This window comes from Protopterus annectens, chromosome 13.part0 (genome assembly GCF_019279795.1).
Source record: "Protopterus annectens isolate FY-2018-M chromosome 13.part0, PAN1.0, whole genome shotgun sequence".
NCBI lineage: Eukaryota > Metazoa > Chordata > Ceratodontiformes > Protopteridae > Protopterus > Protopterus annectens.
Window position 1 is genome coordinate 732,471,847 of NC_056747.1, and position 27,179 is coordinate 732,499,025.

The 27,179-nt window shown below is 43.6% G+C and overlaps 1 protein-coding gene and 1 non-coding gene across 2 annotated transcripts in view; both read left to right on the plus strand.

The window, feature by feature from the left end:
* RPL23A (ribosomal protein L23a) overlaps positions 1 to 27,179 on the plus strand; it is an 87,119-nt gene that overhangs the window by 26,474 nt on the left and 33,466 nt on the right. The window contains exons 3-4 of the mRNA XM_044054885.1: positions 12,231 to 12,407; positions 14,169 to 14,238. Of these exons, the coding sequence (XP_043910820.1) occupies positions 12,231 to 12,407; positions 14,169 to 14,238 (247 nt within the window). The remainder of the gene's footprint in view (positions 1 to 12,230; positions 12,408 to 14,168; positions 14,239 to 27,179) is intronic.
* LOC122788489 lies at positions 14,033 to 14,098 on the plus strand. The gene has a single exon (XR_006362690.1). It is a non-coding gene; the product is annotated as a small nucleolar RNA SNORD42 (small nucleolar RNA).

Here is a 27,179-nt window from a genome sequence, read left to right on the forward strand (position 1 = left end):
ATCAGTCAGAATGTAGGCGAGATGGATCCCAAACATCTGAAGTTTATGGTGAGAACATAACTAAAAGTTCAGCTCCTCCATCTAAGCGGGCCTCCCCTGTGCCTTCTAGCTTTCCTCCTTCTCTGCTCCACTCCCCTCGGTTCTCTCCTGGGCCCGAGGAGGAGGAGGCTAGCCCTTCAGGGAGGTCCCCAAGGCGGCTCTCTAGGTCCGCTTCGGTGGCCTCCACCAGATCCACTTTTTCCATGAGCGAAGCAGATATGGACCGGATGATGAGGAAATTCATCCAGGCCCAAATGCAAATGGGAGTGCTCTAGCCCCCATCCCGGAGGTCAATTCCCCTTTTTTCTTTGCTGTTTACCATATTCTGTAACTGGCTCGAGTTATCCTGTCACCCCAAAATTTTCCGATGTCTGATCCTTTGAGTGAATTTGAGTTAGGCCTAGATCAGATACTGTAGCCTCTGTCCAGATGGCATTTATGCTATGCCTGGACTCATCGCCTTCCCTAGAAGTCTGGATGTGTTCAGAGTTGACCAGTCCTCTAAGACCCTTTGAGTCCGGGTTTTCTTTGCCTCACTCAAGCCCCTGCCCCAAGGTCTGTGGGGCCCCCACAGGTAAGGGTTAAGTCAAAACCTGCCTCGAGCATATAAGGATTTTCTTTGAGCCGGGTCCCTTTTTTTTTGCCAGGCCCCTTTTTGGTACTCACTGGCATATCGCTTAATCAGAGGTGATCTCTGCCTGACTTACAAAGCCATGTCCAACTCCGAATTGGACATGCTCCACCTAAAGAAATCTAAGTCATTGCGAACCATGTGCTCTAGTGAGTTAAACCTCGCCACATCAATAAATAGAACATGCTGGAGGGATAGATTACTGTCTCAGACTCCCCATGCTTTGGAACAAAATTCTAAACTAATAGGCAGAGCCCCTCACTATAACACTCGCCCATCCACTCGTCAAGATTTCTCTTGGAAACAAGTACACCATTGGGATCACTTCATTGGCTGTGCTTGAGAGGTTCAGTTAATTAATTAATGGGATGGTGAAAGCAGACACTCTGGCTAGGCTTATAAATGCCCTCTGACAGCCTAGTACCAACCTATAATTCAGTACAGTTGAGAGGTATAGTACATGCCCCTTATTGCTGTTACTAATGGGAGCATTCTCCTGTTTTAACATGGGTGTTGTAACACACTACTTGCATGGAACCTTCACTTTTCTGGCTGTTGTATAGCTCTCGGGTAATCTCAACTGCTGTGACAGGTTTTCTCACTTTGCAGAGGTTTATCTGCTCTGCCTTGTGGGAATATTTCTGTAAACTGGCCTTATTCTTCGGGTTTACCTCTCACCACAAACCTTTTTTCCAGAATTGTGCTGGATTCCAGTTTGCTTAGTTGAAGGATGGGTAGTTGTAGTTTGTGGCCCTCAAGGATTGTATGAACATGTAAAGCCATCAGCCCAGCATGGGTTCATAAGTGTGTACTAGGCTAATGGCCCTGGGGCCTTTACAAGCTTTAGCCCATAGAAGTGCCCTGGCATTGTGTTGCCAGACGTTGGATCCCAGTGCCTCTAAAGTAGAGCCACTGGAGAGATCTCCGGGGTGAACTTTCTATTGCCCATCACTCAAGATCCCTCTTTAAGGACAGCGAGGTGCTCTGCTTGACATGCATGGGCAGTCTAAGGGTGAGGAATGGCTTTTGTAAGTCAGGGTAAGTTTGCCTCCAAGTAGGCGATATGAGATGGAGTAGCTGGAGTTCTTTGAGCCTGTCCCGTGTAGGATGTGTTTAATGCCTAGGATCCTCCTTTGTGAGGTACGTCTGTGGCCTCTCCAGCTGTTGCAGGTGTCTAGTGGGATGCATGCCAAATGGGGAATTATAGAACGATTGGTCTAATGAGGGAAGAGTAGAGAGACTAATCTTTCTTCCTGGATGCAAAACCCTTGGTCATGAGATGTGCTGCATGGGACTTTCTGACCACAGTGGCAGTGCGATTGAAGGAGAGGTTGCTATCAACTTGCAGCCCCAGATCTCTGACCACAGTGGCAGTGCGATTGAAGGAGAGGTTGCTATCAACCTGCAGCCCCAGATCTCTTGTAACTCCTTCAGTGGGCTCCCATTGATGTGGTAACTAGTGGGAACTGAGTTTTTTTACCAAAGGGATAACTTTTTGATATTAAGCTTAAGGCCATGGTTTCAATATTAGTCATTGGCCTCAGTGAGGTCTTTCTGAAGGATGTCTTCATCACTTGGGGCGTTAATAATGGCTCCCGGCTTGCAGTCGGCAAACTTCAGCCAAGGTCCCTTGGACATCTGAGAAGTAGATGCCGAACAGGAGAGGATCCAGGACTGATCCCTGTGGGACTCTACTCGTGAATGGTTGGCAGTCTGACTTGGAGTTTACTACTTTCACACGTTCTGTGAACCAATTTGCAACCCACCTATTGATAAACTCAACTAGGCACCAACCCCTTTAATTCCTTAGTGAGGAATGGAATCAAAGGCCATGGCCAGATCGAGGTATTCTGTATGCACTGCCTTACCTTCATCCACAGCCCTGGTGACTGACTCAAAGAAGTTAACCAGGTTGAGCAGGCATGATCTTCCTTTAGGAAATCTCCAAACTCTAGACCCCTGCAGGAAATCTCCAAACTCTAGACCCCTGCAATTTGGCTTTGTGAGTCAGGTCCGTGATGTGTTCCACAGTTTTACATATCAGACTCCTTGGGCTAATGGGACGATAATTCCCAGGGTCTATAGTTGCTCCCTTTATGGAGAAGGGATGACTGTAGCAGTGTGCCATTTGGTTGGGACAAAGCCTGAAGTGAGGCTGCGACTGAGCAGGGCACACAGATGCCAGTTCGCTTTGTAGTTCATGTAGAACACAGCCAGGGCTATTATCAGGTCCCATGGAAGGTGTATTCTTGGTCTTGGACAATGCGGCTTTAACCTGTGCTGCAGTAATGCTGGGTTGGTGGTGGTCTGGTATTGATTGGTCCTTTAGGAGGGGCAAAGTTGGCACTGAATCTTGTCTGCCAGTAGTATGTTGGCAAGATCTGTTGGTTCAGTGTAGGAGGTACCATTGTGCAGTACTGAGTAAATATGGGTATTGCCGTCGAGGTTTTTGATACAACTGTAGAAGGCTTTGTGGTTGTTTTAGTGCCTACCACAATTCTGCCTTCATAGCTGGCTTTAGAGGATTTGAGGTATCTCAACTTTTTGTTGAGGCTAGTAAGGGTGTTTTTTCCAGTCTTGGGACTTCACCTTTTTCTGCAACAGTTTCTTCCTTCTGTTGTAGAGTTTATTAATGGAAGGGGACGACCAGATTCCTTCATTTATTTAAGGAGAGCATCTTTGTTTTTTTGGGTATGGCTAGTTCCATACATTTATGTACATGTTCGTACATTGGTGTATGATTCGGCAGTCGCAGCTATTTTCCATTGGCGTGGGTGCTGTGAAGTTGGCCACCTGTGTCAAGTCTGCTTTGGAGAAGTTTTTCAAGGTGGTTACCTTTCGCGGAGGGTGTGGGTGAAGATGTGCATTTCCATGGTGATTAGTTTATGGTCAGATCTGACCAGGGAGGGATTGACTAGTGGCATAGAGAAACTATCGCTTGTTAGTAATAACCAGGTCAAGGATGTCACTTCCTCTAGTGGGGGTCAGAATGAGCTGGTCCAGGACATTGGAATTGATGAATTCCAGGAAGCGTTAGGGCAGTGTATTGATATTTTCCCAGTAGCTTGGGGGGGGGGTAGTTGGTCGTCTTGTATGAGTGTTGGGGTTGGACCTAGATTCCAGGGTGCTTAAGAACATGGAGTGAGTCTAGGGACATGGTTGGGGACCTTTGGCTGGCTATGACCTGGATCGCCATCTTGCCCAATGTTAGTTGTACCTGATGTATCTCAGATGCGTTAAGCTGGGCTACTAATCTGTAGGTGTGCATATCCTTTACGAATATGGAGATACCACCACCTTTGAGTTACGGTCTGTTTCATGGCCGAAAGATGTGGAATGAGTTGTAGCCTGGTAGCGCAGGGGTATTTTCTGCTGCTTTAAACCAGGTCTGTTACAGCACAAATGATTGTTCATTTTGTGGAGTGCTTCAAGGAAGTGCATCTTAAGATTTAGATTTTTAGCATTGAGCAGCATGACCCTCTGCATTTTTTTTTTTTTGTTATGGAGGTAATTTGGTCTTTGGAACACTGCCTAAAAAGCCACTACGAGGGGTGGCAAAAGCCTTGGCCAGTACCCAGAAGCCTAGGGGTGACAGATGCAGGCCATTTCTGGCATAGCGTCAAGGTCTGTCTGTCATCCCAAGCAGACATGTACTGGATCCCCTTTGAATGACACCAGAAACTTGGCCAGTTGAAGTAAATAATTTTTTGTTTGTACTGCGCTATCCACACCTGCCTGGGCGACATCCAAGAGCTCCACCATGTCTGTACATATCTATCCCAACAGAGTGTAGCCTCCCTGACATCACAGATGCACAGGTGAGAGCTGCCCTCTCCAAAACAAAAAACACAGCATCAATGGGAACGGACTGTGTCCCGGGCTGCGTCTTACGCGAGCTCCAAGAAGAACTGAACCCTCACAAAAAAAGTCACTGTTCAGTCTCAGCCTTGGTACAGGATATGTACCCAAGGAATTGCATACAGCAACAGTGGTCGCACTCCACAAAGGTGGTGCCACAGTGGACCCCGGAAACTTATCACCCTATGAGCCTGACTAGCCTGGTCTGCAAAGCTATGGAGCGTATCATCATGGAACTCATAAACAAAGACATTGGGAACCTCCAAACACTGGATCCTACCCAACTCTGCTTTAAGGGCAGATCTTGCCACTTGAACGTGGTCGACTTTTGAAACAGTTGCCAAGGCCATAGATGAAGGGAAGGTAGTCCACACAGCCTACCTGGTCCTCGCAAAAGCCTTCGACACGATACCCCCACTCTGGCATCATAAATAAGCTCACCAACTTAAATAACCCCTATGTCACAAGATGGGTTGCAAACTGGCTCGGGGATAGAACCCACATGGTCAGAATTGCAGGTGCCATGTCACTCTAAACCAGTTACAAGTGGCATCCCACAAGGCTCAGTCCTGGGACCTCTCGTTCAGTATATATTTCTCTGAGGTACAAGCTAACACGGGAGGACTATGGCTGACCAAGTTTGCAGATGACTGCAAACTGGGTGCCATAATCGACTCGACAACTGACAAGCATCCTCCAAAAGGGTCTCACAGAGACTGATGATTGGTGCCAGAGCCATGGTGCCAGAGCCATGGCCTAAAGCTAAATGCCAAAAAGTGTATAGTCATCCCCTTTGGGAAAAACCAAGTGCCCACAAATTACCAAATAAGGTGGTAATCCGTTAAGTATGGAAGAAGTAATTGGGGATTTGGGGACCCAAGTAGATGGCTATTTCTCCTTTGACAATCACGTTGCCAAAGTGGTTAGAAAGACCTTCTATATAGCCCACCTTATCACGAAGGGGTTCACATCTAGATCAAGAAGTCATTGTGCCCCTCTACTCATCACGCATCAGGCCCATAATTGAATACAATGCCACATTTGGGATGTACCTTACCAGACACCTGCAGCAACTGGAAAGACCCCAAGAGGATCAAGGGACTCCAACAGATGCCCTACGCAGGCCCTAGGCTAAAGAAACTCCAGCTCTACTCGGTTGCTTACTGCCTACTCAGAGGCGATCTGTGCCTGACATATAAAGCCATGTCCAACCCAGAATTAATGGTCATGCTCCACCTCAGGAAATCCAAATCCCTTAGAGCTACAGGGACTTAAACCTCAGCACAGGAATAAATAGGACATGCTGGAGGGACAGATTCATATCACAGAGGCTCCCCTCACTCTGGAACAAAATCCCAATCTGTTAGGCAGAGCCCCTCAATGATTCTCTTCAAGAGAAATCTTGACGAGTGGATGGGAGATCATAGGTTTACCCCGGGGATCTCTTCTGTCCCTACTAGACAGAGGCACAGTAAACTAACCTTAAAAGGGCTCTCTTCTGTGACCTACTATACAGAGGCAGTCAACTAATGTAAAAGGGTGGCGAAAGCCAAACACTCTGGCTAGGCTTATAAAATTCCCTAGGGCAAGTAGCCTAGTATCAACCTATGTAGTCCAAGGAGCTGCGTATAGGTCATTCGCACCCACATGGGCAATGGCAGTCGTTCTTGTACTTGTGGAGTAACCTGAGTGCATGTGTTGTCAGATTCTGGTACCCAGTAGAGCTGACTTATCTTCTCCTTTCACAACCTAGTGAGGTGGAACATGTGTGGCCTCATGGAGTAACCTATGATTAGTGTATTGGGCAAGGTGTTTAGCCTTAGGGGATTAGGTTGAGGGGAACTGGTGGAGATGAGCTGTGTCTTGAGGGTTGTGTTGTGGTGGTCGGGTGTATTTTTGTCTTGGAGGTCTCTGCTGTTTGGGTAAATTTCTATTGAGCCTCCACAAGGGTATGTGGCTTTTTATGTGAGATGTGATGGGTGCTCTGGAGGGCTGTTCCATATGGTGTGGTGCAAGTGTTTACCTTCTCTTGACTAGCTAGTCCAGTCCTGGCTGGAGTGTGTAGCTTCCAGTTTGGTGATACACATGCAAGTCTTGGAGGTACTACTTCTACAACATTGGGGGGACCCCCCACACACAGCCTGGCCCCATTGTAGGAGTCTGTGCATGAGGCAGTTGTTACACTGCCTCAGAATGCCCAAGTGCACCAGGTTAATATGCAAAAGCACAGGGAATACTGCATTGTTTCCTCTTGACGTGGGTTAATTGGGACAGGTTTGTGATCTAGGTCTTCAGTCTTTGTCTTGCAGCTGCTAGCAAGTGACCTGTAAATGATATTACTATAATTTGATGGAATGGTGTTTGAAATGTTCCCTGTTCAGTGTGCCACATATGTTCATGGCAGAGCATTAATATTGGTATTTATGACTCTGTAGAGTAACAAATTGCCTGGTATCTATCCCAGTAATTGTTCTCTGGCCCTTTCAGCTGTGGTGTAGGCTACAAGGGCAACCTGTATTGGCAATTTAGTGTACTCAATCAAACATGTTTTTGGGAGGGGTGGCATTGGAGTGTCCGTAGAAAACCCATACAGATGGTGACTAATAGGAGATAAAAAGTCAGCAGAGTAGTACTGCCTGAATTAAAGTCTTGGTGTGTACCTTCATGAAGTGGGCCCTAATTTAATAAAATGTAAAGATGACACTGTTTTGGATAGCCTGTATCATGGTCAGAAATAAGTTAAATAAGACACTGGGTGCACAAGTCCCAGGATAGTCCAATCCTGGTAGGTACCGCTGGTGCCAGGACCAGAAAGTGTGTAAAATCTTCAAGGCACACTCCTACAATGGGGCCAGGCTGTGGGGGGGGGGGTCCCCAATGTTGTAGAAGGAAGTAGTAGTCTGAAAATCACAAACTGATAGGCCAAAAAAGAGCCATAAAGATGACTGAGCCCAATTGAGGATAAGAAAAGTTGGGGAGCCATAAAGATGACGGAGCCCAATTGGGGATAAGAAAAGTTGGGTATTTAGTATTCGGGAAGCCCAGAATTTCCAGACAGATGTACAAAAAGATTGAGAAATTAGAGGAAAGAAATACTTGCACAAGAAATGTCAAAAGCTTCAGATGCAAATTGGTGATCATTAATACAATCATGAAAAAATGACCTAGAAACCTTGGGCCATTTGGAAGAAGACAAGGCTAAGTGCGAAAATACAAAACAAAAGTTTTTGTATGAAGAAATAGATAAGATTGGTGCAATATTCATGCAAGGAGAGCCAAATTAATAGATGAAATATTTTCAGGGCTGCTCTTTTTTTTTTTTCTTCTTTCTTGGGGGAAAAAAATACAGGCAAAGGCACAGATGTGGAACATTTCACAATATCAAATGGGGGAACATAGGAGATTAGTAAAGCAGAAGGTGAAAAATAGAAGCTGAAGTTGTGAAATACCAGAGAAGTGAATCATTTTAGTGTAGAAAGTCCAACAGGGTTGTATTGCTGTACGATGAAACAAGGAGTCCTAGTAAGTAGGAGCAGGAGAGATCTGGGGAAAATTTTTAATATGGGTAATCATGCAAAGGAGAAAGCAAACCTAATCGATGCAAAGAGCAGCACCAAAGATGTACAGGCAAAAGCGTCTAGATATGGAAATTTTACAATAAAAAAGAAAGCTGAGGAAAAGTAGTAGAGGAGGTTTTAAAGTGGAAGCTTACCTGTTAAGAGAAGGATTTGTGTTGAAAATAAAACCACAGCAGGAGACACTGGATCCTCACATTGAGGCGAAACCACTGGAGTGGGAAATATCTGGTCAGTGCCTTCAGTTGGAGTTGCTGAAAAGAACAGACTGCAAAAGCCAATGAGAGCAGAAATGTTACAGGTTAGGTAAAACAAATGAACTAGGTGATTGGAACTGTTACAGTGCAATATAACAGAAGTAAATAGGTTTTTACTGAGGGGAACGGATTGAGAGCGATCAAATGCCATGAAGTATCAAGTAGAACTGTAAAGCAATCAGGATAAGTGTCTCCACTGAGTACAGAAGAGGGAACGGATCAAATAGTTAGAAAGGTGGATATGATAAAAGCAATGCACATTATCAGAACAGATTAAGATCTAGTGTGTACTATTGCAAATAAACTATAAAAAATCAGGGCAGACATGCAGATAAGAAGGAAAAGAGTACAAAGTAAGCAATTTGACTACCCAAAGGTGTGTTTTCTAGAGTATTGGGGAAACGAGGCAAAGTTATCTGGATATGGAAAAAGGCAAAAAATTGAAATGCAACAAAAAAAAAAAACACCTTGGAGAGATCTGTGAAGATGCTATGGAACATGGATACTGAATGGATAAAGTTCAAATGTACAGGGTATGAAATGGGAAGAATGAATTAAGAGCCAGAGAAGTTGAAACGTGTTTCCCAACTGGAAAACCCCAGGCCCGGATGCAGTACTAGAAAACTCTCCTGGCAGTAGAACAAAGGATAATTTTTATGTTGGTCATAGAAATGTAAAAGGAAGAACATAAGTGGCATGGCTGAAAAAAAAAAGTATTTTGACGTTCACCTTCATGGATGAGTATTTAATTGTATAAGATGCACTCTAAACTGATAAGAGCAACCATGACACAATGGCAATCCACTTAAACCATGATAAAGGATAAATTATTCCAGGGATAAAGATTGAAAGAGGGATATTGGAGGGCAACTCTGTTGTCCACTATGTTGTCTTACCCTAAACCTAGTAAATTAACAGATTGGGTCATGGCTACAATTTGGCTCACAGAAAACTAAGTGTAAAGACTTCTCGTCAGTGCTTTAAAACTGTATAGCTCATCAGATGAGGAACCAAAAGCACAACTGCAAGTGGTCAGAACTCTACAAGAATGTCATTTGTTCTTTATAAATGTGCAAAAGCAACTTTTAAAAGCGGGAAAGCTGCAGCAACACATCAGTCTGGGACAGGAATGTGATAAGAGCTTGAGCAAGAGGGGGTGTATAAATATTTGGGGAATTTAATGAAGGATGAATTAAGTGCGAATAGGATTTAGTAAGGGATATTTTAGACTAACACTGAATACTCTAAACAGCTGTGACATCTAGGAGAGTTCATGCTATAAATCTATTTGCTCTTCCTGTTCTGACGATTGGCATAGTTGGACAAGAAAAATGCTTCAGCTTATCCAGTGAAGATCCAAACAAAAGTTTTGAAGAGCGGGGTCAAAGATAACTTGGGTTTAGCATGTTGGGTGAGAATGGAAATCAAACCAGAAGTAGATAAATCGGGCAGCAACTGATTGTGCTAACAACCTCATGTTGATCAGGATTGATGGCGAGAACAGTTAAGGAGTGTTGTAATTAAACCAAAAGACTAGTTAATATTGGCAGCCCAGGATATTGGACTGTTTGTGTTGGTTTGCAAAGTCCTATGAACGTGTGAAAAATGGACAGTAGCTGAAAAACACGAAACATAGAGCCACCAAGCATTGTAGAAAATTGTATCTCCTGGGATCACCCATTGCCAATAGTACAAAAATAGATGGGAGAGAGCCACAGCCATATCATCCTAAACCTTTTTTCCCATTTTTGCAGATGGGGTCAGGGTGTCAATTTAGTCATCTTGAGCCAAGGGTTTACACTGCCAGTGGCTAGCCTTCCTGTGGTATTTCATCTGTACCACACACCTATGGACAATTTAATGTTCAGTCCACCTGCTTCATGTCTTTGGAATGTGGGAGAAAACCCACACTACTGCAGGAAGGATGTGCAGACTGCAGAGAAGGCACCCCAGCTGAGAGAAACAACGTTGCCCGTACCTTATAATTTAACTACGGGCCTCTGATGGGATTCGAGGCTTAAAAGTTAATGCTGTGCTTTCTTGTTTAAATAATTTTTCTGTTCAACCTTTTCAGAGTTCGTTGCTGTCGTGACTAGCCGGCTTAATTTTACATGTTGCTTCTTTGTCTTGAGCATGAGAGCTGTCTATTTCCCCAGGACAAACGTGGTGTCCTTAAGTCCATTCTTTTGGCCTGTACTTGGATTGAAGAACTTGGACTCTTCTGTGCAGTTTCCCTTGCAGGCCACACTATATAAGCAGCAGTGCAGTAAGCTTGTTTTCTGGCCTCTTCCCAATCTAGCTTTTTTGTTTGTAAGCTGTTCTTATTTTTCCTGGCTGCTCAGGCTGATTCTTTGTACCAAGTCTGCTTGAACTGTAGTGTTGGAATGGTCTAATTGGGCACTCTGGCACATTTTCAGAGGAGCCCTTGAGAACCTCCATTAATTACAAAATTTACAGGTCAAGAATTTAATGGTAGAAATGGGGGAGGGGGGTTAGAGTCATCAATGGCTAATGTAAAGACATTTAGTTTGAGGGTTGGTGATAGTCTAGGGAGTATGTGTCAGGGTGTTAACAAGAACAGAGCCAGGAGGAATCTGTGCTGTTTGTGCTTAAAGCTAGATGCACAAGCTGTCATGTTTTTATTGAGATGGGCAGGGAATTCCTTTATCTGGTCTGACAGGATAAGAATAGTGTTCATCTCTATTATGGGATTTAGAAGGTATTGGTAGACTCTGATTACCTGAGGCAAGGCAGTGAGGTTGGGAGTAGTCCTCAAATCTTTTGTAGAAAGGGGTTCATAGATTCAGTACTAAGCTAAATGCTGTTGTGGGCCATTTTTAAGCTTGGCCAATTATCTCATGTGAGAATCAAAACCTGCACCTCATGTCTGGTAAAGATCTTAACCATTATACCAACCTCCTAGTGTGCATTTTTTGTAATTTGAAGCTTGTGTGATGAAGTTCTAGCCAGTTGAGCTGTGGTGCACATGGTCATGTTTGCAGCTAATGCAAACTGCCATTTTCTTTAATGTTAATATGGGTGGTGCATAGAGAAGGGAGGAAAGAAGGTAGGATACTTTATTTTTTTTTATCTGAAGTAGGATGTTTGATTAGTAGAATCTGAATTTGAGTTCTCTTAAAGACCTGGGTGATGTGCAGGTTAAATTTTCTGTTGGATTCGTAGTTCAGTATCTTTAGTTTCGATGCTGGTGCTCTAGTAAAGGGTATATAGATTGTAGAGTGATCTGGGTGTGAAAAGCATTAATTTTTTGGCATTTAGGATAAGCTGAGCCTTTAGCCATAATTCTGTGGAAGTGAAGGAGTCTGCCTCATTTGTTGAGGTAGTGGAAGGACTGAGGCTGAGCAGATGGGAGGCATCTGCACGTTTTACTAAGATTACAGGCTTGCTCCTTTGTGCAGGTTGTGAATATTGGAATCTACCTTGTGGTACATGACTGGGAGGAAAGGGGATACCATTTTACTGTCTAGAAAGAACCTCAAATAAGTAAGAACTGAATACGAAGGGGACAAACCCTCATATGCTGGGGATTTTGTCCATTGTAGCTAGTTCATAAAATGGACAGATTACTATAAGGGTCTATAAGTAAAGCAAGGAAGTTGGTGGTATAGGAAAACTGTAAACCTACCTTACTGTCAGGTGATGTGACTAAGGGGTGCAATGGACAGTTCCACAGCGTATGGGGGTGTGTTGTGTTGCAGAACTGAGACTTAACAGGATTACAAAGGTGTACAGCTGGCTGTTATAGCTATTTGTAGAGATTTGCTTTAAAAAAAAAAGTCCTTTTCATATTTGTCCATTTTTATTGCAGTTTGCTTTGTACCCGACTTGTTTTCTCTTGCTGTTTTACAGACTTGATCATTATGCGATTATCAAATTTCCTCTGACCACAGAGTCTGCCATGAAGAAGATTGAAGACAATAATACTTTAGTATTCATTGTTGACGTTAAAGCAAACAAACACCAGATTAAGCAGGCAGTCAAGAAATTGTATGATATCGATGTGGCAAAAGTCAACACATTGATCAGGTAAATTTTTTACTTGTTTTGGTGCGTCTAGGCCTGTGGGCTTGAGATGGTGGTAAAGTATGATATAGCTTCTGACAATTCTGAGCCCTGGGGGTGAGCATTACTAAAATGTCCTTTTGTGGGGCCCCCTGAAATCTACTAGATTAAGTGGATAATTGGGAGAGGGATGCGTAGATGTAATTTTCCCCCCAATGCCAAGCTCAACAGTAATTTTTGTGGTCACGTGCACTTTTTTGTGTTTAAACTTACGATCACTATTTTGGTGACTTCACATTCTGTGGGTACAGTGTTCTTCAATTTCTACAAGGAGTCCTCAAGTTTCTGTAGTCACTTGACTTTGGATACTCTTGTTCCAGTGATTGGACAGGGGGGCTTTTTTTGCAGTTGATAGTACTTGCCCAATTCTGGAACCCCCAACTAAGTGCCCAGTCTGCAGACCATTACATGCCTAGTCAACACCTCTATTTGAAAGCTCCTTCATCCTCAGGAGGAAGAAAAGAAACGGAGCATTTAAGGTCACCCATCTCGATTGTGTTTACCATGGTTGTTGTGGAGAGGGTGTTACTCAAATTAGTAATTGGTGGGAATTTGAAATGTAAATCTCATGCCAGTGTGTCTGCTTATGAAGATCTAGTAATATTTGTTTACTCTGCGAAGGAGTAGTTCGAAGGGTTGGTTGTCTCATGGCTAGAAAGGTCCTTCACAGATCTGCATGGAAGAATGAGACTGAATGCAGATGCTGCTGCCAGTATGTCCTAGAGGGATTACTAGTGTGTGGAGTGGTGTTGCATGTATGGTTTGTGGCAATGTTTTGTTTACCAAGATTAACTGGAATACATTTTGCCAGTTAATTGGTGCAAGGACAGTGGCCTTTTTTTGTCTTGGCCACTTGACTATAGTTGTCAAGGTTGTGGGGGAGGCACATTACCATGTCCAGTATGCATCTGTCCATTCGGTTTATAGGACTTGACTGAGGGTCAGAAAATGCATTTGTCAGCTGAATTGTTGCCCTAGGGACACCTATTTAACACCCCTGGTCTAAACCATGTTTAGATTCTGGATCTGACGCTCAGTTTTATCTGCAAGCTAACCATGGGCCATGAGTGCTGGCTTGAAGGGGGTATTGGATACAACTGGTTACACTTTTGCTTCAGAAGTGATGCCCGCAATTGTGAACATGCAGATTCTGTCAAGACAACTAGCTAGCTATCCATTGTATGGATCAAGGGTTTATATTAGTCAGTCTCTGTTCTTTGTGGGAAATGAGGCCTTTACCCAGGTCCAGGTGTGGTGTATGTATTTTACACCACTAGCCACTGCTTCAGTTTTCAAAAAGATTAAATGGGCAGGACCTTCATTTTAAAAAGCAGAATTGATGAGGGTCTAGAGTATTTATTTTTTTCAATGCAGTGTTTAGGTGATCATTCCTCCTCCACAAAAATACATTTTATACTGCTTTGTACAATTTGCTGTGTTTCACTTTTTGTGTAATAGCCTGTAACCACTTGACATCTAGTGAACTGGTACTAGCTAGATGTGTGAATTGTTTTCTCTGCTTCATTACATCACATTGCAAAGGGAATGCATAATGTCTTGAAGGAATTTGTTCTGCATTTTTGTTTCTTGTGCAGATGATGGAAACTTTATTTAAACTGATTTCAATGATGTTTTCAAAGGAACCACTGATGCACAGGAACAAGGGCAACTTGGAAGTAAAACTACTAAAGAATTCAGTATTAACTGTTGCTTTTTTTCCCCTAGACCTGATGGTGAGAAGAAAGCTTATGTCCGTCTAGCACCAGACTTTGATGCCTTAGATGTTGCCAACAAAGTAAGGAACTTCTATTTTAATATCTGTAATTTAGAGTGCTTTAGTAAGAGTGGGAACACATGTAGAAAATTGAATATCCGTGAGCAAAACAAAGTACTTGTGTACATAACTGAACTTGCATACTTGGAACACTTTCCAGCTGCACTATATGCCCACTAGAGCATTGTGCTGATCCATGAGTTTTAGGTGTAGAACTCGTGCACTGATTGGGTGGGGGAAATGCAGTGTTCCTCTGACCCTCCCCCCAACAGTTTATTCCTAGTGTCTGAACACCATAACTGAGTGCAGTTTGCTTTACAGAAGCCATTATGAATACTGTTTAATACCCTGTACAAACTTGTGGCATGGTCTTGTCACATTTTATTCCTGTCTGAACTCTAGGTCCCCTTCAACTGAAATATAGTATAATGCCTGTACATGCAAGGTTTTTCCCCCTCTTCCTTCAGAGCAGTTGTATAAGCCACTGGGGGTGCTTTTTGGTTACTGGGATTTTGCAGGATGCACCTCTCTAGTTGAAAATGAGAATAGCTGTCCCAGACTACATCTTTGTTCCAGCTTTTTAACAGTGATGGTTTCCCCTCAGTGTTCAACCTTCTTTCCTTTATGGAATTACTTATTTCAGTGTTTTATAGGTTCATAGGTGTGTACTAGGCTAATGGCCTTGGGCCTTTTACAAGCCTAGCCATAGGATTACCCTGGCATAGTGCCACCACCCGACCCTAGTTCCCATTGCCTCTGAGTTAGAGCCACTGGAGATATCCCTGGGGTGAATTTTCTCTCTCCCATCCATTCATAGAGATTTCTGTTGAGGGTCAGTAAGGCGCTCAGCTTGACATGTATGGGCAATGTATTCCAGTGGTTCCACAACTTTGCAAGCTGAAGGACCCCTTTTTATAAAGGAAAATATTTTGACTGACCCCTTATCAGGGTCCCATTATTTGGCTAATTCTCCCCCAGCTGCCATAAACTGTTCAAAATTCTGTGTGCATACTGTTCTGCTTTGCTTCTACAATGACTACAGGTGTCAATCTAAAGCTTGTATGTCAAATTTTATAGCACAAACACTAGACATTTGCTAAAGCTAAACAGACATTTGCTAACTCTAAACAAAAGCAATCTCCATGAAAACACTTCTCTGCCTTTGAAATTCTCTCTCACTGAAACAGCATTGAAACCTACATTCAGTGCATCTGGCCAATGGCGGATTGTTTACCTTTGGGCTGTTTTCAAAGCATTAGGTCCCTTGCAAACATTTTTAGGAGCATGCAAAAGTTCTTTGATTCACCTTAAATTTTAATACACTACAATTATATCCCTTGTATAATACAGCACCACTTGGTAGTAAGTGTTTTAAATGTATAGTTCTGCACATTTTTTCCAGTTAGCAGTGGAAAAATGTGAACAAATGATGACAACCCACCCAATTGAGAACATTTCAACCATAAAGGGCCACTCAAACTTCTGTCATTACAATCCGCGAATATCTGTCAAATATGCACAATCTCTGCAGAAGTTAGTTATCAGAGTAATTCCACCTTGGAGATCTGTAACTAATGAAATGGTTGCTGCTAGCAAAACAACTAGTGTTTCATCTACAAATTCAGTGCCTTCTGCCTTAAATTGTCTACTTAAAAAAAAAGCTGGTAATATTGCATAGATGGCAAACTGAAAACGGGTTCATAGTTACTAGTCATCTCATCCAAAACGGGACATATTCAGGACTTCAGTACCCACCCTCTAAAAATGCAAAACACTATCGACAATCCAATATGTTGTGGTAGTATAACCCCCACAGCCTTCTGCATTAAAATGCAAGCATGCTACCTGTTCTACTAACAGCTTTAAAAGGATGCACCACAATAGTGATACTATTTGCTAACTAGCTAAACGAATCTGTTGCACATTGTAAACTGACTTGGCATGAGCAGCAGTAAACTTCTCTTCCCTTAAAGCTCACAATTCCTTGAAAATGCACTTTAAACTAATTTTTTAAGATGCACTTGCCATAATGGGGGGGACAGAGCCAAAACTTAGGACACAATATTTGGTCTCAACTTAAAGTTAATAGAACAAAAAGTTTTGTATTAGTACAAATTTTCTGAAGGCTGTAAAGTCTGCTCAAATGTCTGACATTTTCTGTCTTCGGTCATCATTGATTTGCCAGGGATTTTCCAAAAAAACCACTTTTTAGAAAAACAAAATGTGGCAAAATATGGACATTCTGCAAAAACCTGGACAGCTTGAGGGGGTATGCTGCCTACCTCTCTCCCTCTTGTACACGCACACCTACCTCCCTCTTTCACAGACACACACAATACCTCTCAACCTCTTTAGCGCAAGAAATATGGACAAACCCCGTCATAAGGGCCAAAGCTAAGGATACATTATAAATATTCTTATAAACTTAAAGTTGATGGAACAAAATTTTGAATTAATAGAATTTTCTGAAACTTGTGAAATCTAAAGCACAAAAGTATGCCATTGTTTTCTTCAGTCCTCAATGATTTGCCAGAGAAACCCCTTTTTATGGGAAACTGACCAAATAAGGCAAAAATCTGGCGCACTCAGCCGACAGCTGCACTCAGGCATCACATATTAAAGCCTTGATAAAGAAATGCCTTCCAAGTTCTGTCAAGATAATCAGGATTGATGATCAGTTCTGCATTCATTTCTGTTTGGCAGAAGGGCGACAGCGGACCCATACAGCGACCAACACAAATATGGGACCTGTCTTACTTGGAACAGAAAACACCGGGCAAGTGAACAGCTGCTCAATGTCTGCTGCAAACATGGAAGTTCCTTCTCTAAAAACAAGGGCAAGCAGTTGCTTGACCACTGCTCAGCTGCAAACGGGGAAGTTTCTTGTTTAAAAAAAAAGTTGCGCTGCTATTTTTTCTCCATTTACAGGGTCAGGTCATGGATGATGCCCAAAAGCCAAGTGGGCGCAAGTGAGCTTGCGGACCCCCCTTGAGTTTATCATACGGACTCCAGTTTCAGAAATGCTGGTCTTTTCTATAGCATGGGCAGTCTCTGGGTTATGAACCTGTCCCTCCAGCATGTTCTGTTAATTGCGGTAATGAGGTTGAAGTCTCTGGAGTGTGTGGTGCAGAGGGATTGGGATTTCTAACGGAGCTGGGTCAGACATGGCTTGTCAAACCGAGAGACTCAAAGTAGGTGATATAGGTTCATAGGGCAGATAGCCTAGTATAAACCTAAGGCATTTATAAGCCTAGCCCAAAGTTTTGTGGCTTACGCCACCCCTTATGTTAAAAAATACTGTGCCCATTAGTTTGTTGTGCCTCTGTCCAGCAGTGACATAGATGATTTCTGGGGTAAACCTACGATCTCCCATCCACCGGTCAAGATTTCTCTTGAACAGAGCCAGCGAGGTGCTCTGCCTCACATGGACCGGGATTTTATTCCACAGCATAGGGAGTCTCGGTGACAAATCTATCCCTCCAGCATGTCCTATTTATATCCGTGCTAAGGAAGTCGCTTGCTCTAGTGGATCTGGTAGATTTGGATTTTTTGAGGTGGAGCATGTCCATTAATTCCGGGTTGGACATGGCCTTGTATGTCGGGCACAGGTCACCTGAGCAGGCGGTATGCGACTGAATAGAGCTGGAGTTTCTTCTGTCTGGCAGCATATGACAGATTTTAGAGTCCCTTTATCCTTTTGGTGAGGAACTTTTGGGGTCTCTCCAGTTGCTGCAGGTGTCGGGTGAGATGCATCCCGAATGGGGCATTGTACTCTATCATTGGTCTGATAAGTGAAGAGTACAGGGGAACAATGACCTCACTTGATCTGGATGTGAATCCCTTCATGATCAGGTGGGCAATGTAGAAGGTCTTTCTAACCACTTTAGCAATGTGAGTGTCAAAAGAAAGGCCACTGTCAACCTGGGTCCCCAGGTCCCTGATAACCTTTTCTGTGCTTAATGGATTGCCACCTATATGGTAGCTTGGGGTTATTTTGTTTTTCCCAAAGGGTATGACTATACATTTTTTGGCATTTAAGTTCAGGCCATGGCTCTGGCACCAGTTATCAATTTCCGTGAGACCCCTCTGAAGGATATCTGTGTCCGATGTACTTTCCACTATGGCGCCCAGTTTGCAGTCATCTGCAAACTTTCAGCCATAGTCCTGTGTTTGCCTGTACTTCTGAGAAGTAGATGCTGAACAGGGGGCCAAGGACTGAGCCCTGTGGGACACCACTTGTGACTGGCTTGGAGTCTGACATGGCGCCAGCAACTCTAACCCTGTGGGTTCTGTCCTTTAGCCAGTTTGCAACCCATCTTGTGACATATGGGTTTACATTTAAGCTGGTAAGTTTCTCTAATACCCGAGTGGGGTATTGTCGAAAGCTTTTGCAAGGTCAAGGTAGGCTGTATAGACTGCCTTTCCCTAATGGCCTTGGTGACTGTTTCGAAGAAGTCGACCAAGTTCAAAAGGCATGATCTGCCCTTGACAAAGCCAAACTGGGTCTGGTCCAATGTCTGCAAGTCCCCTATGTCTGAGTTCCATTATGATCCTCTCCATAGCTTTGCAGACCAGGCTTGTTAAGCTTATGGGGCGGTAATTACCAGGGTCCGTAGAGGTACCACCTTTGTGGAGTGGGACCACAGTTGCCGTACACCACTCCTTGGGCACGTATCCTGTGGTAAGGCTAAGATTAAACAGCTGCCTTATATGCGGGTTTAGTTCCTCGTTGAGTTCGTGTAGCACACGGCCGGGGGACACCATCCGGTCCCATTGATGCTGTGTTTTCTGCTTTAGAGAGAGCAGCTTTCACCTGTGCATTTGAGATGTCTGGGAGGCTACACTCCGCTGGGATAGTTATCTCTCCTTTTGGGGAGGTGAGGGGGGTGAAGTTTGCACTGAACCAGTCTGCCAGTATGTTGGCAATGTCTGTGGGTTCACTGATTTTTGTATCATTTTGGACTAATTCTGCACATATCTGGGAGTTTCCACCCAGATTTCTAACATAGCTGAAGAAGGCCTTAAAGGACAACCACACCTTCAGACTCAAACATATTTATTTCATCATGGTTTGGTGTTTCCTACATTTTAACAGCACTCTGGGACTATTTAGAGCTTTTTAGATATTTTTATATGCAATTTCTGACTGACCACATGGGGGCTGGCATTTTGAAATTCAGACTGTTTACTCTGCCTCTAAGTATCCCAGAATGCATTGTTTGTCTCCAAAAATTGCATCCGATCTGCCACGTTTTACCTTAAGCTGCTGTCACTTCATTGACTTAACAGGCATTCACTGCTGTCTTAAAGTCCCCTACTTTTGGTTAGAATGTTATCCTTTTTTAATGACTACTTCAAACACAAGCAGTGCAAATGCTACAGAAGAGAACTGAAGTGCATTTTATTGCTTTTGTTTCTTAGAAATGCTGACTTGCTTTCCTTTGTGAAGGCTGAAATCTAGTTCTTCAAGGCATCTCCCCTCCCACTTCACACCTACCTTTCCTAGCTGTCAAAGAGCTAAGGGTAATTTGACCCATTATCTGCATGTGATTGACAGCTCACAGCAGGTGACCAGAGTAATGTACTGTTTTCTTAGGTTCATATGTTCATACTAGGCTATCTGCCCTAGGGCATTTATAAGCCTAGCCAGAGTGTGTGTGGCTTTCACCACCCCTTAGGATGAGAATACTATACCCATTAGTTTGCTGTGCCTCTGTCCAGCAGTGATACAGAGATGATTCCCGGGGTAAACCTACGATCTCCCATCCACTAGTCAAGATTTCTCTTTGAGTCAGTGAGGGGCTCTGCCTCACATGGACTGGGATTCTGTTCCATAGTGTAGGGAGTCTCTGGGTGATGAATCTCCCTCCAGCACGTCCTATTTATATCCGTGTTGAGGTTTAAGTCTCTTGCTCTCGTGGATCTGGTGGATTTGGATTTTTTGAGGTGGAGCATGTCCATTAATTCCGGGTTGGACATGGCCTTGTAAGTCGGGCACAGATCACCTCTGAGCAGACGGTATGCGACTGAATAGAGCTGGAGTTTCTTCAGTCGGGCATCGTATGACATATGTTTGAGCCCCTTTATCCTTTTGGTGAGGAACTTTTGGGGTCTTTCCAACTGCTGCAGGTGTCTGGTAAGGTACATTCCGAATGGGGCGTTGTACTATCATTGGTCTGATAAGTGAAGAGTACAGGGGTACAATGACCTCTCCTGATCTGGATGTGAATCCCTTCATGATCAGGTGGGCAATGTAGAAGGTCTTCCTAACCACTTTGGCAATGTGAGTGTCAAAAGAGAGGTTACTGTCAACTTGGGTCCCCAGGTCCCTGATAACTTCTTCCGTGTTTAATGGATTACCACCTATGTGGTAATTAGGGGTTACCTTGTTTTTCCCAAAGGGTATGGCTATACATTTTTTGGCATTTAGCTTAAGGCCATGGCTCTGGCACCAGTTATCCATTTCTATGAGACCTCTCTGGAGGATGTCTGTGTCTGATGGAGTGTCAATTATGGTGCCCAGTTTGCAGTCATCTGCAAATTGTCAGCCACAATCCCCCTATGTTTGCCTGCACTTCAGAAAAATAAATGCCGAACAAGAGGGGGCCCAGGACTGAGCCCTGTGGGACACTGCTCGTGACCGGCTTAGTCTGATATGGCACCAGCAACTCTAACCCTGTGTGTTCTGTCCTTGAGCCAGTTTGCAACCCATCTTGTGACATATGGGTTTACATCGAAGCTGGTGAGCTTTTCTATGATGCCCGAGTGGGGTATTGTGTCGAACGCTTTTGCTAGGTCAAGGTAGGCTGTGTGAACTGCCTTACCCTCATCAATGGCCTTAGACTGTTTCGAAAAAGTCAACCAAGTTCAAGAGGCAGGATCTGCCCTTGACAAAGCCAAATTGGGTAGGATCCAGTGTCTGTAGGTCCCCAATGTCTTTGAGTTCCATTATGATCCTCTCCATAGCTTTGCAGACAAGGCTCGTCAAGCTTATGGGGCGGTAATTTCCAGGGTCCGTAGAAGCACTGCCTTTGTGGAGTGGGACCACAGTTGCCGTACGCCACTCCTTGGGCACGTATTCTGTGGTAAGGCTAAGATTAAACAGCTGCCTTATATGCGGGTTTAGTTCCTCGTTGAGTTCGTGTAGCACACAGCCGGGGACACCGTCCTGTCCCATTGATGCTGTGTTTTTTGCTTTAGAGAGCAGCTCTCACCTGGGCATCTGAGATGTTTGGGAGGCTAGACTCTGGTGGGATAGATATTTCTCCTTTTGGGGGGAGGGAGGGGAGAAATTTGCACTGAACCTGTCTGCCAGTATGTTGGCAATGTCTGTGGGTTCAGTGATTTTTTTTTTTTTTTTTATCATTTTGGACTAATTCTGAGCATATCTGGGAGTTTCCACCCAGGTTTCTAACATAGCTAAAGAAGGCTTTATGATTGTCTTGTGTCATTAGCGATTTTTCTCTCAAAGTTGTCCTTGGATGATTTTGAGTGATCAATACTAGCAAAAAAACTACGATCAGAGATGCCTTCCCTTTTAGGGATTTTGCTCTGTCATGTAGTAGCTTTCTCCTCTTGTTGTAGAGTTTGTTTATGGCTGGGGTCCACCAGACCGGGCGCCTGCCTTTGGTGGAAAGGGTCTTGATTTTATTAGGGATTGCTTGATCCATACGTTCCTGGAGGTGCTTGTAGAAGGGTAAGGGTTTCAGCAGCGTGGGTTGTGGTTTCCACTGGCTCTGGGAGCCTTGAAGGATACCACTCCAGTCTTAAGAAGTGTGAAGTTTGCTTTTGAGAAGTTCTTCACTGTGGTCTTTTTTGCTGGGGGTGGGAGCGGGATGTGGATCTCCAGTGAGATTAATTTATGGTCTGATCTCACCAATGAGGGATATACTTCCGGTGTGGAGCATTTTGTCCCCATGTTTATCAGGTCTAGTATATTTTCTCCTCTTGTGGGAATGGTGACTAGTTGTTCCATAGCATTTGAGTTTATGAACTCAAGGAACCTTTGGGCTAGGGTGTTGGGGCTTGAGTAATGTTCCCAGTCTGTTTGGGTAGTTGAAGTCACCCAATATGATGGTGTTTGGAGACATTCATACTCTCCAGTGTCTTCTGGAAGGCTGTGTGGGTTTCCTGAGTTTGAGAAGGTGGTCTGTAGCATGTTACAAACTGTAGGGCAGTTTTACCTATGGTTAATTGCACCTGGATGGTCTCCGATGCTTCGTGCGTTGCCACTAACCTGGAGGTGTGGGTATCCTTTATGAATATGGATACTCCCCCTCCTTTTGTGGTTCGGTCCGGAACGCATGATATGAGGTATAACCTGATAGTGCTGGGGTGCTCAGGAGCCTTGAACCAGGTTTCTGTCACAGCACAGACATCTATGTTCTCCATACTGAGGAGGGCTTCGAGAGCGTGCATCTTGAGGTTTAGACTTCTGGCATTGAGCAGCATTACCCTTGGTTTTTCTCCATTTTTGTTTTCTAGGGCGGTAGGTTTATCATTGGAGCCTTGCCTAAAAAAGGCACTATGTGGGGTGGCAAGAGCCTTTGCCAATATCCAGAAGCCCAGGGGTGACAGGTGCAAGCTGTCCCTTGCGAAGCCGCGTGGCTGGTCAAGCATGTCATCCCAGGCAGACAGACATTGGATCCCCTTAGAATGCCACCAGTAATTAAGCCAATTATTAAAGCTGATCATTTTGTCTCTGTATTGTGGCATCATTCTTGGTGAGGGTAGGATACTGCTCAGGGTCATACCGGCCTGGGCTACATAATTTGAGAGCTCCTCTGTCACTCCATGTAGTCCAGGGAGGTAAGTCTCAGGTCGTTCACACCGGCATGGACAATGACGGAGTCATACTTGTACTTGCTGTGGAGTCACCTGAGTGCTTGTGTTGTGGCGGATTCTAGCGCCGGACAGGCAGCTTGCTGTGATCTTTTCCTTGTTCAGTCTGGTGAGTGGGACGTCAGTGTGTCTGACTATGGAGTCACCTATAACAAGTGTGTCTGGCATTGTGTTTGGCCTTAAGGGCTGTGACTGTTTAGCACACTGACTTTAAGAACTAGATGTTGCATGTCTTGTGTCTTGTGGTGGCAGTTGCTTGGGTGTCTGCTTTGGAGGCCTCTGTAGTTTTGGTAAATTTTTGATCAGTGCCTCCGTGTATGTTTGTGTGTTTGTGTTTGTTTTGCAGTTGTGATAGTTCTATGTGAAACTGGGTTTGTGGTGTGTGTGGTTTCCTTCTCCTCCTGTCTGGTCTTGCCAGTCCTGAGTTGAGAGAGCTCAGCCTCCAGTTTGGCTATATAGTTGCATCTCTCACATGTATTTGTGTTTTGTGGGAGAAGGAGTGGGTTGTCTGTGTACATGAGGCAATTGTAACATTGCCTCAAGATGCCCAGATTCACCAGCTGAACAGGAGAGGACGCTAGCAACTGACCCTTTGACATGCTAGAAAAAGTTTGCTGTGTAACTGAGTCAGAAGGGACCTATAGGGAAATGGGTACTCAAGGGGATTCTAGGCTAATGTAGTACTTTGTTTAGTATACAAGTACTTTACCTATATAAAAATGCTTTAGGAGCAAGTGCTGAGCTTTTGAGCTAGAGAATAGACTGTTTAGATTGCAAGTAGAGAAGTTCTAAGGGAAAAATTGAAGAGCAGACTTTACGGAGCCAGAAATAGTTTAACCGGCGCTGCCCGATGGTGCTCTATGGGCAACTCTGTGCTAAATCACGCAAAAACGCGTTACAGCGGGCCTTATAGCAGGGGGCTGAAGAGCCAGGAATTGACCCAAAACGGCCAATAGACTACAAGTTTCTGGCTGGAACCACTGCTCTAGGGACAAATAGGCTGCTCAGTGCTCCCCACTCCCACTGGTGAACAAAGAAGCTTCCCTTTATCCAAATAAGGATATGGAATAGCACAGGAACCAAGCCAAAGCCCAGAGATCAGCAAACTCTGAAGACTGGAGTATTCTAGTTCAAGTAAGGCGGGAAAATAAGTTTTTCCTTTTTGCAGAAAACAGATGAAAAACAGACAGTAAATGCTTGGCTAGCGCACTTGAGTGTGTTAGCCTACGGGTAAAATTAAGCAACAAGTAACTTTTTTAAAAGTGCAAAACAGTTAATCAACACAAAAACAGTTAAATAGAATGCAGAGCTGTATAAACAGGCGAAAAAGCAGTCGCTAAGCAGTAAATCAAAAAGCCAGAAAAAATACTTAAATCCGGAAAAAGTCACTCTTTTGCTCTCTGCTGCTTGTAGAACTCTGCAGGACACCACGAGGAGCTGTGCTGAGTTGAATACAAGTGAAAAAGCGCGCTAAAGCGGGCTTTATTACAGGGGGCTGAAAAGAGCTAGGAATTGACCCAAAATGGCCAATAGACTACAAGTTTCTGGCTGGAACCACTCCTCTAGGGACAAATAGGCCGCTCGGTGCTCCCCACTCCCACTGGTGAACAAAGACTTCTTCCTTTTATCCAAATAAGGATATGGAATAGCACAGGAACCAAGACAAAGCCCAGAGATCAGCAAACTCTGAAGACTGGACTATTCTAGTTCAGTAAAACAGGAAAACAAGATTTTTTTTTTTTTTTTTTTTTTTGCAGAAAACAGAGGAAAAACAGGCAGTAAATGCTATAAATGCTTTTAAGCGGCTAGCGCACTTGTGTGTTTAGCCTACAGGTAAAATTAAGCAATAACTAACTTTTTAAAAGTGCAAAACAGTTAATCAACACAAAAACAGTTTAAATAGAATGCAGAGCTGTATAAACAGGCTAAAATGCAGTCGCTAAGCAGTAAATAATCAAAAAGCCCGAAAAAAATACTTAAATCAGTTATAGCAAATACAGTTATAACAAATGCTCTGAAATATACTGTATATTTCCAAAATGTTTGAGAAGGACAGTCAGAACACAAGAAGGTTCAGAAATTGTCAGCCTTTCCCTCCTTACAGTGGGAAACTTTTTTTTTTTTGTTGCACTCCTGTCAAATTTAGAACCAAGCTACATAGCACTGGGAATAATCACCGTTTTGCAAAGCATCAAACTCGCACTTATTTTTCCTTCCCGTTTGATTAAATAGCTAACAAATGACACACTATAAACATTAATTATTTCACAGACTTGCATGACAGCACCAACATGCTTTTTTGAGACATAATTTAAAAAATTACGGTATTGCATACTAGTAATCTGTAGTGTTGTCTTAATTGTGACAGACATCTGCTTCTTATGTAAAAACATGCAATTAATGTATACGCATGGTTATTGCAAATTTATGCTCTTAGTTTTTTCAGCTGTTACTGTGCTTCTGCCTGTACTTTGTCACATATCGATAGGGCAATGTAAAGCAATGACAATACAAAAACAAAGTTTACAAAATTTAGAAATTACATTCAAAAATGACTCGCCCACTCACCTCACCACACTCGCCCAACAACAAGTTTGTTTGGCAACACCAAGAATGACCCCAGGCCTTTGTCCGAGGAATGCATGATTAATTATGTACTTTGGCTGTGCAGACATCAGAAACAGAAACACATTGCCTATACAGATCTTGCACATCAAGCTGCTCCATTCATATTATACATGAAATGCACCCATTGAACAGTTTTCCACCTACAACATTATTAAATAAAGTACTTTAATCCAACACTAGTGAGCCCTACTTTACACAGCCCAGTAAGCCTGTCCACAGATTCAGCTTCTACAGCACAGTCCAATAAACTGTCTACTGTACATTAGTGTTAATACAGAAATTTCCAGTTCTTATCAGCATAACCACATACACCATCTTCCACCTCAGACCTTTCATGAAAGATGTTTTATTTTTAAACTTTCATCCTTACCACTTTAGGGGTCTTACATAAATCCCAGCAAAAGGAGACCTATAAACTGCAATCACCCTGATCCAAATCTATCCAAACATGGCTGCAAAACTAAAGGTGTTACGGTTTTGAGGGGAGGGTTAAGCAGCGATGCCCACTCCACCTGGGAATCAAATTCTTCCTGTCTTTATAACTACACAGTTCCACAACCACAGGGAAAAAAATTACCCAGCAAAGGCACACCAGTACCTAATGGAATTAAGTGACAATTCAGCACTAAATCATAAATCACAAAACAGACTTTATCAATTCAGTATATGAAGAGAACATACCAGTATAGTGTATTTAAAGTTACATCTAACTACCAGATTGTGCTGGGACAGCTTTAGAGATAAAGGTGGTTTTGTAAAATTCAGCAGATACTGGCAGAGTGCCCTTTATCACACAGATGTGCACACACTTGCCCCTTATCTCACACACAGTTTGTTTGGCAACAGCTAAAATGACCCAAGGGCTTCTTCCTTCTGACAGCAGTCTGTTAGCCTAGTACCAACCTATGAACCTATAGTTATCGGCGTTAGGGCTTATACAAGCCTAGCCATAACAATTCCCTTGCTATTACTTCCACACTATTTTCTACCCTGGACCCCTGTCTAGCAGGGTGAGTGACGTGATCCCCGGGGTTAATTTTTTTCTCCCATCAAATCGTCAGTGTTCCGTTTGAAGAGGGCCAAAGAGGTGGTCTGCTTGACATGTATGGATAGTCTATTCCAGAGTCTGGGCAGTCTGAGTCGGGAACCTATCCCTCTAGCATTTGTTTATTGTGCTGGCCAGGTTTAGATCTCTGGAGTGTGTAGCTCTGAGGGATTAGGATTTCTTTAAGTGTAGCATGTCCCAGAATGGATGCATGTTTTTCCCCCAAAGGGGATAACTATACATTTCTTGGCACTGAGCTTGAGCCCATGGCTCTGGCACCAAGCATCTGTTTCTGTAAGGCCCTTTTCTAGAGTATCCACAACATTTGGGGATTCAATAATGGCTCCCAGTTTGCAGTCATCTGTGTACTTTGTTAGTCAGAATCCCTTAGTGTTGGCCTGTACTTCAGAGAAGTAGATGCCAAACAAGAGTGGTCCCAGGACTGACC